The sequence below is a fragment of the Symphalangus syndactylus genome, chromosome 20 (assembly GCF_028878055.3).
Source record: "Symphalangus syndactylus isolate Jambi chromosome 20, NHGRI_mSymSyn1-v2.1_pri, whole genome shotgun sequence".
In the NCBI taxonomy this organism is placed as follows: Eukaryota; Metazoa; Chordata; class Mammalia; order Primates; family Hylobatidae; genus Symphalangus; species Symphalangus syndactylus.
This window is the reverse complement of record NC_072442.2, coordinates 16,110,406-16,126,799: the sequence shown is the minus strand read 5'-3', so window position 1 is coordinate 16,126,799 and position 16,394 is coordinate 16,110,406. Positions and strand designations below refer to the sequence as shown.

The 16,394-nt window shown below is 42.3% G+C and overlaps 2 protein-coding genes across 14 annotated transcripts in view; both read left to right on the top strand.

Annotated features, from left to right (window-relative positions):
• The window catches only part of SKA2 (spindle and kinetochore associated complex subunit 2), a 45,352-nt gene extending 36,346 nt beyond the window's left edge, over positions 1 to 9,006 (top strand). For both annotated transcript variants that reach the window (XM_063628548.1, XM_055258564.2), the window contains one exon: positions 6,734 to 9,006. In XM_063628548.1, coding sequence (XP_063484618.1) covers positions 6,734 to 6,802 — 69 coding nt within the window. In that variant the 3' untranslated portion in view covers positions 6,803 to 9,006. The remainder of the gene's footprint in view (positions 1 to 6,733) is intronic.
• Positions 9,007 to 12,485: 3,479 nt separating this feature from the next.
• TRIM37 (tripartite motif containing 37) overlaps positions 12,486 to 16,394 on the top strand; it is a 117,350-nt gene continuing 113,441 nt past the window's right edge. For 10 of the 12 annotated variants that reach the window (XM_063628501.1, XM_063628504.1, XM_063628502.1 and 7 more), the window contains exons 1-2: positions 12,494 to 12,964; positions 15,010 to 15,111. In XM_063628501.1, coding sequence (XP_063484571.1) covers positions 12,944 to 12,964; positions 15,010 to 15,111 — 123 coding nt within the window. In that variant the 5' untranslated portion in view covers positions 12,494 to 12,943. Of the gene's footprint in view, positions 12,965 to 15,009; positions 15,112 to 16,394 lie in introns of all 12 variants that reach the window. The other 2 variants (XM_055258546.2, XM_063628500.1) reach the window with 1 other exon arrangement.

Sequence of the window (16,394 nt, the reverse complement as noted above, 5' to 3'; positions counted from 1 at the left end):
ATGGCAGAAAACTTGGTAATACTTATTAAATGTAGCAGCTTAGCTGGTTCCTGTAAATACTAGTGAGACTGAGATGTCTAAAAAATGGTTGCTTAGAGTGCTGTATCAAGGAGCTGTGTCTGGGCATGGCAGAAAATAGCGCTGTCTGCCACGAGCATGGGAAGGAGGAAGGGCTACATATGTTATATTTATTTGCCAACTCTACACTAAATTTTGGCTTAAGATACTTTGAATTATGGGCTTGTAGCTAGAGTAAATCAGAAAGGTTAATTACCCAGGTCAGTTTGATCAAGAATATTTTATATTGCAAATGGAGGGGAAAAAATAGAATAATACCTACTTAGAACGATAAAATGATACCTTAGATGTATCTGTTATATCACAAGGAGATGAATGGTGGAGGAAGGAAGGGCAATTGAACAGGGAATAGAGGTAATGGGGAGATAGAATTTAAAACAGTAAGGGTTGTGTCACATGCTAGTAAATTAAATGCAAAAAAAAAAGTATGTATATGGTAAGCTTTTATAAATCATCTCAAATCACACATTCTTCATTATGTGCCCAACAATAGAGCACATAACCTTGTTCTTGGGAAACAAATAGCTGATTAAGTATAGTTCCAGATGTACATGACAACATATCTGTATAGAACCATAAATTTATTGAAGCACAGAATAAACTTGGGTGAGAGGGCAAGGAGAAAAATGGTATTTTGAATATTTACAAATTTCCCCCACTGGATATAATAAATTGATGGTATATTTTTGAGACTACAAATTGGTACATAAAAGTAGTTATAGAGTAATAGAGGATTTCTTTTTTTTCTTTTTTGAGATGGAGTTTCACTCTTGCAGGCCAGGCTGGAGTGCAATGGCATGATCTCGGCTCACTGCAACCTCCACCTCCCGGGTTCAAGTGATTCTCCTGCCTCAGCCTCCAGAATAGCTGGGATTACAGGTGCCTGCCACAATGCCCAGCTAATTTTTTGTAGTTTTAGTAGACACAGGGTTTCACCATGTTGGCCGGGGTGGTCTTGAACTCCTGACCTCAGATGATGCACCTGCCTCGGCCTCCCAAAGTGCTGGGATTACAGGCGTGAGCCACCATGTCTAGCCAGTGACAGAGGATTTCAGTCATCTGAGTATCTGTAAAGGTCTTCAGTTGAAGAAATACCTGAAATGAACAATACTTATGTCAAAGGCTGAAAACTAAGGGAGCTTTTACTTTGGATCAAGTTATGGCAAACAAGAAGAAATGATTTAAAAGTTATAAAACTTGAAAGAGGTGGTCATATTTTAGAATCAATGATGACCAAATTGGGAAATGTTGGACATAGTGAGTCTTGTACCTACTGCTTTAAAAATGAGATCGTATGCTGGGCACAGTGGCTCATGCCTATAATCTCGGCACTTTGGGAGGCCAAGGCAGGAGGATCAGTTGAGGCCAGGAGTTTGAGATTAGTCTGGACAACATAGTGAGAATCTATCTCTACCAAAAAAAAAAAAAAAAAAAAGAAAAAATATTTTAAATTTACTGGGCATGGGAGTGCATGCTGGTAGTTCCAACTATTTGGGGCAGAAGGATCCTTTGACCCCAGGAGTTTGAGGCTGCAGTGAGCTATGATTGCACCACTGAATTCTAGCCTGGGTGACAGGGTGAGACTATCCCCGAAAAATTTTAAAATAAACTAAAATAAAAATGAGATGGTAGTAGAAAGTTCAGAGGGAATACAGATATGATACTTAGAATCTTCTGAGAGATGTTTAAAAGGGAGGCTTAATAAACCATAATATGGATAAATTTTTATGATGCAAATATGAAGGGGAATGACATCTGTAGAGCTGATAACCAAAAACAGTTATATGAGCCCAGAGTTTAAAGGACTTGCAAGGTACAATTTGTAAATAAATTTCAAATATTAAAAGGTCACAGGGACAAACCTGTGAAATTAGTTAGGAAAGCCAAAGAGGCCGGGTGCGGTGGCTCACGCCTGTAATCCCAGCACTTTGGGAGGCTGAGGAGGGAGGATCATGAGGCCAGGAGATCGAGACCATCCTGGCTGACATGGTGAAACCCCATCTCTACTAAAATAATAAAACATTAGCTGGGCATGGTGTTGCATGCCTGTAGTCCCAGCTACTCGGGAGGCTGAGGCAGGGGAATCGCTTGAACCTGGGAGGCAGAGGTTGCAGTGAGCCAAAATCTTGCCACTGCATTCCAGCCTGGCAACAGAGCGAGACTCTGTCTCAAAAAAAAAAAAAAAAGCAAAAGGCAGATTGAGCTAAGGCCTCTGAAATTTTCTAAAATAACCAAAAGATTATTTTAAAGGGGCTTTAAAATTATTTGGGGAACAAGAAGGACAAGAAAAGGATAAAGTCTCCTTGGAACCAATAGTGCTTTGTTTATAGATAACAGAATGTGTATCTGTTCAGGTATTATCTTGCTATAATCTTTATCAAAGAGTGGTTTTTCATTTGGAAGGGTAGAAAATGTATTTGAATTTATAATATTCAAAAAGAACACCTGAATTGAGAATACTAAATAATAAATACAGAACAGAAAAGGAGGTAGAGAAAGGGAATACATACTAATTTCGTAATCTTCCTTAGGGGATATTAAGACATTGACAAAAGAAGAAAAAAAAGACAAAAGACACTGAGGTTTATTTATTTATTTAATTTGTTTGTTTGTTTGTTTTTTGAGACGGAGTCTCCCTTTGTCACCCAGGCTGGAGTGCAGTGGCACGATCTTGGCTCACAGCAACTTCTGCCTCCCGGATTCAAGCAATTCTCCTGCCCCAGCCTCCCAAGTAGCTGGGACTACAGGCATGCGCCACCATGCCCAGCTAATTTTTTTGTATTTTTAGTAGAGATGGGGTTTCACCAAGTTGGCCAGGCTGGTCTCGAACCCCTGACTGCAAGTGATCCACCTGTCTTGGCCTCTCAAAGTGCTGGGATTACAGGTGTGAGCCTCGGTGCCCTCATATTTAAACTGAGGTTTAAATATGCTCAATTATAAAGGTGATCTCATCAGAAGAAAAAAGAGACTAAACTTACATCCAAACAAAAAATAGCAAAACAAACGCCCAAAACATATATAACAATAAATAGAAAATTTAAAAGGCATTAAAAGTAGAATATGTGGTATTCTATGATCTTCCAAAATATGTGTGATAAAGAAGAAAAATTTCTACAAACTTTAGACTGGTTAACTTGACTTTAATTCCTGGAAACATTATTTGAGAATTTATTAAACAGATGGTCTGAAAGCTTTTGTAGTGATCACAAGGAGCAATGTGGATTCATTAGTCTTACAGCTGGGTACGGCAGTGTGCACCTGTAGTCGCAGCTACTTGGGAGGCTGAGGTGGGACGACTGCTTGAGCCCAGGAGTTAGAGGTTGCAGTGAGCTATGACCGCACCACTGCACTCCAGCCTGGGCGATGGAACGAGACTGTCTCTAAAACAAAAACAAAATGAAAAAACCAAGTCTTGTCAGAATAACATTTCCTTTTTTTGAGGTAGAAGAAGGAAATCGTGTAACTGGGTTGTAGTAAGACGTACGATTGTTTTTCATTTTATCCTTGTGAACATGTTGGGCAAATGTTGGTTTCATCAGTGCAACCAGCTGCATATCAGAATCATATAGGTTCTGTGGCTGTTCTAGATTTGGGCTGTCCTATTTACATAACGTAAAGTGGCTATATAAATTTAAATTTAGACTGGGCACGGTGGCTTATGCCTGTAATCCCAGCACTTTGGGAGGCCAAGGCAGGTGGATCACCTGAGGTCAGTAGTTCCAGACCAGCCTGGCCAACATGGTGAAACCCCCGTCTCTACTAAAGAAATACAAAAATCAGCCAGGCGTGGTGGCGGGCACCTGTAATCCCAGCTACTCGGGAGGCTGAGGCAGGAGAATCTCCTGAACCTGGGAGGCGGAGGTTGCAGTGAGCTGAGATTGCGCTCCAGCCTGGGCAACAAGAGTGTAACTCTGTTTCAAAATTAAAAAAAAAAAAAAAAAAGGAAGAAAGAACGAAAAACAAAAGAAAAGAAATTTACATTTAAGGTAGTTAAATGAAAGATGAACATTAAGTTCTTCACCTACTGATTGGACAGTGCCGATAAATAATATTTCCAGCATCATGGAAAGTTTCATTGGACAGTGCTGCCCTAGAGATTCTGATTCTGTAGGTCTGGGGTGTTCCAGATTTGGCAGTCTCTCTAGAGATGACCTATATAGTTGGCAGAATTTTAACTACTTGATTCTTCAGGTTGTACCTCCTATTAATTCCCCACATAACCCTTTGTTTCAGCCACCCTGTTTGTTGGTGCTCTGTTAAAGTCCCTTGTAACTTCCCTTCAGCCTCCCTTCTTCTTTTGCTGTTACCTGCTTTTGGTGGATGCTATTGGCTGTTTTTCTTTCTCAGCATCTGTTATCCTTTCCTGCCTACCAGAGTATAGACATGCAGTGCATAATGATGTTTTGGTCAACAATGGACCAAATATATATGACAGTGGTCCTGGAAGATTATAATAGTGTATTTTTACTGTACTCTTATGTTCAGATATAAAAATACCATGTATTACCATTGCCTACAGTATTCAGTACAGTAACATGCTGTACAGATTTGTAGCCCAGGAGCAGTAGGCTATACCACATAGCCTGAGTGTATATATACAGTCTCTGTTCGTGTAAGTACACTCTGTGATGTTCACACGATGAAACTGCCTAATGATGCATTTCTCAGAACGTATTCCTGTCATTAAGTGACACATGACTATACTGACTTTCTTGAGATGTGAGTTGTCCCTCATAGCGATGTGCCTGAGATGAATCTGGCCCCATCATGAGCTCCAGGGGTGCATCTGATTGGCATAGGGAATGGACTTTATTTTTTAACTAACAGTGGTTGAGGAATGGGTTTATAACCCAAATGACATGTGAGTAAGGATAGTCTGGAAATAGGTAACTAGGAAGACTTTACTCACTGCTGAGAGAACCCTGAGAAGAGAAAGCTTCTTTTCTTCTTCTGGACATTGTGTAGAGTTGTGATACCTAGCACCGTTAAAGCCATTTGCTGTCAGCTTGAGGGTAAAGGCACCATCCAGGATATTAGAGCTGTGAGATGGAAAAAATTGAATCCTTACATTGTTCAGTTGCTAAATAAGTCAGCCCAGAAGTCTTTCCTTTTTCTGAAGTTATTGTGGAATGATAATACATTTTCTTTTCTTTATCTTTTTTTTTTTTTTTTTGAGACAGAGTTTCACCCTTGTCGCCCAGGCTGGAGTGCAATGGCATAATCTTGGCTCACTGTAACCTCCACCTCCTGGGTTCAAGCAATTCTCCTGCCTCAACCTCCCGAGTAGCTAGGATTATAGGTACCCGCCACCATGCCCAGCTAATTTTTTGTATTTTTAGTAGAGATGAGGTTTCATCATGTTGGTCAGGCTGGTCTCAAACTCCTGACCTCAGGTGATCCACCCACCTCAGCCTCCCAAAGTGCTGGGATTACAGGCATGAGCCACTGTGCCTGGCCTCTTTCTTTTTTTTGTGATGGAGTCTTGCTCTGTCACCCAGACTGGATGGAGTTCAGTGGTGTGATCTTGGGTCACTGCAGCCTCCGCCACCCAGGTTCAAGGGATTCTCCCAACTCAGCCTCCTGAGTAGCTGGGATTACAGGTGCCTACCACCATGCCCAGCTAATTTTTGTGTTTTTTAGTAGAGATGGGGTTTCACCATGTTGGTCAGGCTGGTCTCAAACTCCTGACCTCAAGTGATCCACCCGCCTCAGCCTCCCAAAGTGCTGGGATTACAGGCATGAGCCACCGCGTCCGGCCTCTTTTTTCTTTTTTTAAGATGAGGTCTTGCTCTGCTGCCCAGGCTAGAGTGCAGTAGCACCATCAGGGCTGACTGCAGTCTTGACCTCCCAGGCTCAAGTGATCCTCCCACCACAGCCTCCCGAGCAGCTGGGACCACAGGTGTGTGCCACCATGCCCAGCTAAAAATTAAGTGTACTAATTAGTTAAAAATTAGCTACTCGGGAGGCTGAGGTGGGAGGATTGCTTGAGCCCGGGAGGTTGAGGCTGCAGGGAGCCGTGATTGCACCAGTGCACTCCAGCCTGAGCGACAGAGTGACCCCGTTTCAAAAATAGAAAAAAAAAATTTGGAAAAAAATTAGATGGTTTCATCTGTACTGAACATCTGTAGACTTTTTTCCTTATCATTTATTCCTTCCACAACACAGTGTAACAATTATGTATATAGCATTTATATTGTATTAGGTATTATAAGTAATCTAGAGATGATTTAAAGTATACAGGAGGATGTGTATAGTTTCTATGCAAATACTACACAATTTTATATAAGGGTCTTGAGCATCGTGGATTTTGTTATCCTGGAACCAATCTCCCACAGATACTGAGGGTTGACTGTACTTTTAGAATATGGCATCCAAACATGACTTCTTTGGTTCTGCTATAATCCTTAAATTGTTTGATTTCTTGGTCTTGTTTCTTCAACTTAATTGCAAGATCTTTAGAAGCTCAAATATCACAGGACCTTGTATATAAATAGCCAAGTATCTGTTTTTTTCCCTTGCCTTTCTAAATCTGTGATTACATACATAGTATAAGCTTAGGGAAACATTTATTGGTGTGACAATGCAGAAGTTAACTAAACTGATTTAACAGTCTTTGAAGGTTTTTGAAATAAAGATTTTATCATTTATTTTCTAGCTGTCACCACTGACTAAAGAAGAGAAAATTGCGGCAGAGCAATTCAAATCTCACATGCCAGATTTATGAAGAAATGGACTTGGAAAGGAAATTCTAAGAGAAGAGCTTAATTCCAGAGAAATTTAGGAAGATGTCTTGTTAACCCTTGATGTCTGGAGATTGGGGGCTGGTGAAGGAGATTTGGCTTCAATGACTGGATAATGATGTCTTTCATGAGAGAGACTATAAGAAGAAGGGCAGATAATATATGAATAAAGTTCAGCCAAAAGGATCAAATGAGAATAAAACGATTTAAATATATGTACACACGCATGCACACACACAGTCTTGTAATTTCAGGCAAGAAAGTCTCTTAACACTATTTTGCATCTGTTTTCTTTTTCTAAGTCATGATAATGTAGATGTTCTGGACTATCATAAAAGAATGTTTATGTACATTTCAGTCATTCGGTATGTGGCTTTGTAAATTAAAGTATAGGCAAAATATTTGTATTATACATTATATATAATTTCATTTTGTAAATGTTGATTGCACATGTGATCACATTATTGTTGAGACTGCTTTTATGTGACCTGTAGTCTCCCACAAAACCTAAAGTAATAAGCTGGCTTTTCTGTGATAGCCGTTTTTGCGTATTTTTTTCCCTATTTCTCTTGCCTGCTAATGTTGAACAGCATGAACTTGCTTTCTGATACTGTTTTAGACTGTCCCTGTTGTATTTCAGTAATATCTTTGTTTTCCTTCAGCCTTTATTACTATAATTGTTCATTCTACATGAAAGCTAAGAAACTGAAATTAGAAGAGCACTTATCTGCTACTTGCCAGTTTTGTATGAGTGTGTTATATGTATGTGTCAATTTCCCTTTAAAATAACTATTTATTTTAAAATAACTATTGGCAATAAGGAAATTGTTCAAAGTAGAGGCAGATCTTGATACAAAGATGTTAATCACAGGGTTGTTTATAATAGCAATATACATATACATTTGGCTAGTACTAGGTGAATAGGAAAATAAATCATGTTGTATGTATACAATAAGAGGTCAAGTTGCCAATAAATTATTACTGTTAATGTTCTGGGAAATGCTGAAACTATGCTAAGTGGGGGAGAGGGAAAGCAGGTATTGCAGTTTTGTAGTGAAGACTGGGCTTTGGAGTCATATTTGAGATGTAAGTAGCAGCTTTTAAATTCTAGCTATGATCCTGTGCAGATGACTTAACTTTTGAGTGTCAGGATGTTTGGAAGGACAAGACAGTAAATTGTTTTAATATAGGGTTCAGTATTTAGTAAGCCTTCAATAAATGATATTACATACATGTAATAAAAACTAAGCATTGAAAGGACTAGGAAAAATGCATCAAATGTTAGTTCTGCAGGTTATAGAATTATACTTTTATGTAATTTTAAAATTTCAGTTTTGAGCATGTTTGTCCATTAACAAACTTACAATAGCTGAAAAACAGGGTTGTGAGAAGAGCTTCAGTTAAAATTATCCTGTCTAGTTTGAATATTTCAAGAACAGAAAGCCTTTTTTTTTTTTTTTTTGAGACGGAGTCTTACTCTGTTGCCCAGGCTGGAGTGCAGTGGTGCGCTCTCAGCTCACTGCAACCTCCACCTCCCAGGTTCAAGCAGTTCTCTGCCCCACCCTCCCGAGTAGCTGGGATTACAGGCACCCGCTACCATGCCCGGCTAATTTTTTGTATTTTTAGTAGAGATGGGGCTTCACCATCTTGGCCAGGCTGGTCTTGAACTCCTGATGGTGATCCACCCACCTCGGCCTCCCAAAGTGCTGGTATTACAGGCGTGAGCTACCGTGCCCAGCCCCCTTTTTTTAAATTACAGAGAAATAAGTTACACCTTAGTATCAGATATTAATTTTCTTCAGTGTTCAGGCAATTAGTATTTAGAAAGCTCTTGTCAGGAGATGGCTCTGGGATGTGATGATGATTGTTGGGATTGAAAAAAATGGTAGTATCACAGAGAGATCATAATAAATTCTTATTACAATAGTGTTAAAAGTGGTTTTGCTTTCAGTTAGGGAGAAAAATTAGATTGTACTATTTTTCCTCTGATTTCCTTCAGTTATCTTCCAAATGTTTTTTCCCCACAGCCCCCTTAACGTTGTTCTCTATGCACTTCTCAATACATTTTCATTTGTTTCTCAAGCCTCTTTGTGGATGACTCCTAAATATAACTTCTTCCACTAGCTCTAGATCTGTATTTCCAATAAAATCCCCTACCTGAATATTCAAATTAAACATGTCCAGAATACTTACTGATTGTATTGTTTTTTTTTTTTTTTTTTTGAGACGGAGTCTCGCTCTGTCACCCAGGCTGGAGTGCAGTGGCGCGATCTCGGCTCACTGCAAGCTCCGCCTCCCGGGTTCACGCCATTCTCCTGCCTCAGCCTCTCCGAGTAGCTGGGACTACAGGCGCCCGCCACCACGCCCGGCTAATTTTTTGTATTTTTACTAGAGACGGAGTTTCACCATGGTCTCGATCTCCTGACCTCGTGATCCGCCCGCCTCGGCCTCCCAAAGTGCTGGGATTACAAGCGTGAGCCACCGCGCCCGGCCGATTTTATTGTTAATAGCCACTATTCTGTTGTCTGGAATTAAAACCTGTATAACTAATTTGCATCCCTTTATCTTAGTCAATAAAACCTACAATTCTCTCTCTAAAATGGTCATAGTATACAACCTCCACATTATCTTCACACCTCCTTAATTTAGATCTTTTGTTTCTCATCTGGATTATAATTGTTTTCTCCTATGTGACTATAGTGTCTTTATGTCTTAAGTTATAAATAATACATGTTTAAGAATTTAAAAATCACAGGCATGGCCGGGCGTAGTGGCTCACGCCTGTAATTCAAGCACTTTGGAAGGTCGAGGCGGGCGGATCACAAGGTCAAGAGATGGAGACCATCCTGGCCAACATGGTGAAACACTGTCTCTACTAAAATTATAAAAATTAGCTGGGCGTGGTGGCACGTGCCTGTAGTCCCAGCTACTCAGGAGGCTGAGACAGGGGAATCGCTTGAACCCAGGAGGCGGAGATTGCAGTGAGCTGAGATCGCGCCACTGCACTCTGGCCTGGCGACAGAGTGAGACTCTGTCTCAAAAAAAAATCCAAAAAAAACCCAAAAAACAACAACAAAAAAACAGGCATGTAAATTATCTAGAGGTAATCTGCAAATAATTTCTTCAGGCATTTCTACATGTATACAAATTTAAAAAATTTTTTTCAACAAAAGTAGGTTGATACTGTGCCTTGTACTGCTGCTGTACTTAGATTTTTTTTTTCATTTCATTATTTTATTTGAGACAGGGTCTCGCTCTTTCACCCAGGCTAGAGTGCAATGTTGCTATCATGGCTCACTGCAGCCTCCGGGGCTCAAGCAATCCTCCAGCCTCAGCTTCCCAGGTAGCTAGGACCACAGGTGCACGCCACCAACCCCTGCTAATTTTTGTATATTTTGTAGACACTGGGTTTCATCATGTTGCCCAGGCTGGTCTCCAACTCCTGGGCTCAAGAGATCTGCCCGCCTCAGCTTCCCAAAGTCCTGGGATACGTGAGCCACTGTGCCCAGTCTTCAATTCTAATATATTTTTGTTATGTCACACATCCACCCTTCTTTTTAACAGCTGTAATCCATTATATGGCTATACCATACTTTTTTTTTTTTTTTTTTTAGACAGGATCTGGCTCTGTTGCCCAGGCTGGAGTGCAGTGGCGTGATCTTGGATCACTCACTGCAGCCTCAAACTCCTGGGCTCAAGTGATCCTTCCATCTCAGCCTCCAGAGTAGCTGGGACCACAGGTGTGCACCACCATGCCCAGCTAGATATATAATCATTTTTATCAGTTCCTTAGTGATAGACATTTAAGCTCTGTAACAGCAAGTTATACAAATAATATAACAAGTAAGTTGTATAACAGCAAGTTATTTAAGGATATATATGAAGTTAAGAGATTTTTCTTGTGGGGAGGGCAGCAAGGTCAGCCTTTAAGGGATTCTGATGGAGCAGACCATTGGCTCCCAAACCCCAGGGCTTGGCAAACGATGTGAGTTTAGCATCTTGCCAACTAAATTATTTGTTTTGCTCAAGTTATCCTTTTTGCTTGCAACCAATGGCCTCTAATCAGCTGTACAGGTTTCTAATTGTTCGCTATTATGAACTAGTGCAAAAAGTCCTTCAACATTCTTGGGTTCTTCGGCAAACATACAAGAATCTTACTATTTATCATGTAAGTACGCAATTTGTCTTATTTGTCTTCTATACTGCTCCTTGAGAGCAAGGGCCACTTCTCATTACTCTGAATCCCAAGTACAGCATTGCATTCTTTTTTTTTTTTTTTTTTGTCTTTTGAGACGGAGTTTCACTCTTGTTGCCCAGGTTGGAGTGCAATGGCGCGATCTCGGCTCACTGCAACCTCCGCCTCCCAGGTTCAAGCGATCCTTCTGCCTCAGCCTCCCCAGTAGCTGGGATTACAGGCATGCGCCACCACGCCCGGCTAATTTTGTATTTTTAGTAGAGACGGGGTTTCTCCATGTTGGTCAGGATGGGCTCGAACTCCCGACCTCAGGGGATTCGCCCGCCTCGGCCTCCCAAAGTGCTGGGATTACAGGCATGAGCACGGCCTAGCACTGCATTCTATAAATAATTCTTTTAAGTAAAATTCTCATAACATAAAATTAACCATCAACCATTTAAAAATGTACAACTGAGGGCATTTTCGTAAAAATAGCGTTATACAACCATCAGCTCCATGTAGTTCAAAGACCACAAATAATTCTTACTGAAAGCATTTTTCAGTCTCAGATTAATCTTTCCAAATTATATCTTGTTAATGACCCAAGTAGTTAAAAAAAATTGTTGCTACCCACCACCTATAAGCCTAAATGCCTGATATTCAAGAACTTATTTCTAGATTATTAGTGATTTTCTACATGTGTACTCTAGGTCGGTTAAGTATAATTAGGTGTTTGCAATAAATACAGGAAAAATTAAATTCAAATTATGAATTTGATGTGCCCTCTTTGTCTCACAAACCTTCAATTCTTGCAATCTTTACACATCTCTTCAGGCAGGAAATAGTAGAAAGCAGATCCCATTTACAGGAAAGATGAATATCGCTGATACCCTTTCAACAGTCCCACGGCAACAACTTAGGCGGCAAGAATGAAGTGTGAGATGTGGGAATGAAGTCTTCGCAGTGTGTGGTCCCGTCCTCTCACCACCGTAATGAGAAATGACACCTCTCCAGGCTTCACAGTCTGGAGCCTTCTAACTCAATTTGCTTTGGTAGGTGGAACGCAAGTCCTACAAACCTTAGACTGTTTCTTCCAGAGAGAACCACTAACCATGAATCTTCTGCACCAGGGTTTCTCAAAATGCAGGCCACAGACCACCTGCTGCCGAATCACACAATGCTGGTTGAAAACGCGGATGGCCTGGGCCCCACCCTAGAATCTGAGTCCGAATACCTAACTAGGGGTGTGGCTCCGAAGACCGCGCTTTCCACCTGTACGCCAGGTGGCTCCGTCTTTGGCGCGCAAGTTTGAGAGCCGTGGGGCCCCGCCCTCCGCCGAGGTGGGCGTGGCGTGGCGTGGCGTAGCGGAGCCCCACGCTCAGGCCGCCTGCGCAGGCTAGGGCGGGAGGCACGCAACCCTGAGGCAGCGAGTCGCCAAGTCTCGTGTGCGCCCCACAACGCGGGAACTAGGCAAACGCTCCACGCTCCTCCCCTCCTTTCCCCTCTCGCAGCGTCCTGCGCGCATGCGCTTCGCAGCTTCTCTCGCCGCCGCGCCCCCAGCTGCCCTGGTTACCGTTGGTGTTTGCGAATTCTCTGCGGCGCCTTCTTCGCGGAACTCCACCGGCGGTTCCATATGCGCGCGCCTGCGCCACGTGGGCCGAGGTTCCGTTGCGGCTGCTGGCCGGCGGCTGAGCCGGGAGAAAGGAGCTGCGGCCACCATTCGCCCTACCTCTGCGCCCCGGGGCGGGCGCGCCGGTAAAAATGGCGAAATGAGGGTAGTCGGCGCTGGACCTGAAGAGATTGGGCGCGCAGGTGGGGCGGTTGTCAGAGCCCCCTGACGTGGGCGCCGGGCTTTTATCGGCGATTTGATCTGGCGACCTCGGGCCGGCGCCTAAGAGGTCAGACTACGGAGCCTGCGGGTCGCCAACGGCCCCGCCGAGAGCCGGAGGCAATGGATGAACAGAGCGTGGAGGTGAGGGGGTTGTGAGGGTGGTGGTTAGTCCCCGCCCCCACCCGGTGAGCGGTTTTTATTCGGGGAGCCGTGCCCATGTCCTCCCTCCAGTAGGGCACCCCTACCCCGCCCCTGCCGCTGTGGAGAGGGCTGGCCCGGTACCAAGGACGCCGTGCTCATTCTGCAGCGCTCCGGGTGTCTTGTGCTCACTGTTCCGCAGTCAGGTGGTGCGTATCCTGGAGTTTTCAAGGATGTCTTGGCACAGGTACTCATCCCTACCGGGTATTTGCAAACAGCATCCCGTTCCGACCAAAACTGCAGATTCATCAGATGGATGTACCCTGCTACTCGCCACCAGTCCTTGCGAGTTCTTGAGCTGATCTAAATCTCCTTCCAAATGGATAATCATCTTTCCCTCTCAGTGGCACATTTTGCAGGCTTCTGCCCTTCCTTCCTAGATTGAATCAGCATATATTATCTCATGTGTAGTTTCCAGAACAAACTCTTCTTTTTATAACTGATTCTTGTAAGCTGTGAGTTAAAATAGTTGAGATACGTAGGATATATAAGTAAAGGCTAGGAATATATTTTAAAAGATTGTTTATTGAACATAATTGTGTAATAATTATCAAATTTTGAACCTTTCAGATACTGAAATAGGAACTCCTTGCTTTTTAGTAAGGGGTAACTATGTTATGGATATTCCACTTGAAACTAGTCATTCAGTAGGCTTATTGTCCACCCCGTTGCAGGTTACAGAATCTGCATCTCTCAGGTTCTTTCTGGCCCTACAGAGTCATGATGAGATTCATGAGTAGTTTTCTCCTTAATTCCTCATATAAAGTATTATAAAGGTTTTGTAAACTTATCTTGGTTTTAGGAGAGTTTAATTCTAGAATGGAGTGAAAGTAAATGTCAGTACTATAAAAACAAAGTATACAATACAATTAGTATACGTTTAATTGTATCTTTTTTCTTGTTAAAACTTTTCAGTTACTTCCTAAATTGATTAAATTGAGGCTTGCAAAAATAATACTGTTTCTTGTATTTACATATTTTTGTTGTTTCCAAGATCGCTTTGAACTACCGTCAACATTTTCAATTGGGGCAGAATCTCAGGTTCAAATAAGTAGCTAGTCTGTTGTAACATCAGGGCAGCAATTCAGATTTCTGGATTCTGAATTCATTTTTTTTCTGGGTCACAGTACACTGCCTTTAGGATAAGTGTCTTTTTAAACTTCGTTTTCCTCTAAATTATAAAATCAGTTTATACCTTTTGGGGAAATTGCAGAAAAAGTTAAAAGTTCAGGTTGTGTATTCAGTCATATAGTCTGCCTTTTTTCCTTTTTTTTTTTTTTTTTGAGACAGAATCTCACTCTGTCACCCAGGCTGGAGTGCAGTGGCACCCTCTCGGCTCACTGCAACCTCCACCTCCCAGGTTCAAGCGATTCTCCTGCCTCAGCCTCCTGAGTAGCTGGGATTATAGGCGCACACCACCACGCCCGGCTAATTTTTGTATTTTTAGTAGAGACGGGGTTTCACCATTTTGGCCAGATTGGTCTCGAACTCCCGACCTCAAGTGATCCAGCTGCCTCGGCCTCCCAAAGTGCTGGGATTACAGTCGTGAACCATCATGCCTGGGCGTTTTTTCCCTGCTGTTAAACATTATATGCATTTTTCTGTATCATTAGATGAAGAAGTATTTCTAGTGACTATAATCTATGTGTAACTGCCATAATTTACTTAATATTTGGACATTTGGGCTGTACCTAGATTCTTGCCATTATAATTACTGCTTCAGTGAAAACTTTCTGCGTGAGTCTGTGTTTGCATTTCCTATATTTTCCTTAGAATAGAATCATCGTGAAACTTAGAAAAACAGGAGTACATTTTCCAGATGTTTTGAGGTACTTTGGACCTTGACCAACCAAATCCTGATATGGAATATTGTTAAAACTGAGAGATCAGCCCAAAATAAATGTAAATGTCAAGTTGTTTTGAGCTTGCCTTTTACTCTTGATTCAGTAGCCTAAACTGGTGGACCTTACATCTTTTACTGTTTTCAGATCATTGCTGAGGTTTTCCGATGTTTCATTTGTATGGAGAAATTGCGGGATGCACGCCTGTGTCCTCATTGCTCCAAGCTGTGTTGTTTCAGCTGTATTAGGGTAAGTTGTATTTCTTTTTACATGCAGTTAGTATATATAGTATATATTGTAAGGATTAACCATTTCCCTTATCTTTTTATTTTACATTTTTTGCCCTAAAGTGCTTGCTTGCATTGTGCTTGGGGTTGAGGAATACTAAGATAAATGACAAATTGCCTGCCTTGAAGGAGCTTAAATCTAATTGAGGGAATGGAGTTTAGACCGTTTATATTGAAGAATGTGTGGTATCATAAAGAGGCACTAAAGAAGTGCTGTGGGGCTCAGAAGAGGACTGGTTTATATGTGTTTGGTGAGTAAGATAGAGAAAGTGTTTAATCTTACAATTACAAGACACTCTAGAGATGAATATAATCTAGTGGCTTTAAAACTTGAGTGTTGGCGCTTTGGGAGGCCGAGGTAGGTGGATCATGAGGTCAAGAGATCGAGACCATCCTGGCCAACATGGTGAAACCCTGTCTCTACTAAAAATACAAAAATTAGCTGGGCGTGGTGGCATGTGCCTGTGTCCCAGCTACTTGGGAGGCTGAGGCGGGAGAATCGCTTGAACCTGGGAGGGCAGAGGTTGCAGTGAGCCGAGATAGCGCCACTGTACTCCAGCCTGGCGACAGAGCAAGACTGTCTCAAAAAAAAAAAAAAGCTTGAATGTTGGCCGAGCGCGGTGGCCCAGGCCTGTAATCCCCGCACTTTGGGAGGCCCAGGCGGGCGGATCATGGGGTCAGGAGTTTGAGACCAGCCTGACCAACATGGTGAAACCCCGTCTCTACTAAAAATAGAAAAATCAGCCGGGCGTGGTGGTGTGTGCCTGTAATCCCAGCTACTCAGGAGGCTGAGGTGGGAGAATCGCTTGAACCCAGGAGGCGGAGATTGCAGTGAGCCGAGATCACGCCAGTGCACTCCAGCCTGGGCGACAGAGCGAGACTCTGTCTCAAAAAAACAAGAAACAAAATAACAAAATGAGGAAGTCCAAGATTTTGGTTGTGTGTGCCAGAGTCCAATAGCACATCTACAGAGCATAGCTGAAAACTGCCTTGTTCACATTCCTCGTCAATTATTTATTTTCCTGAGAAAATCAAAGAGGTCACATGCTCTTCGGGTCAAACTTTCTGTTTCGACTGGGCACGGTAGGTAGCTCACGCCTGTAATCCCGGCATTTTGGGAGGCTGAGGTGGGTGGATCACCTGAGGGCAGGAGTTCGAGACCATCCTGACCAATATGGTGAAACCCTGTCTGCTAAAAATACAAAAATTAGCCGGGCATGGTGGCATGCTTCTGTAGTTCCAGCT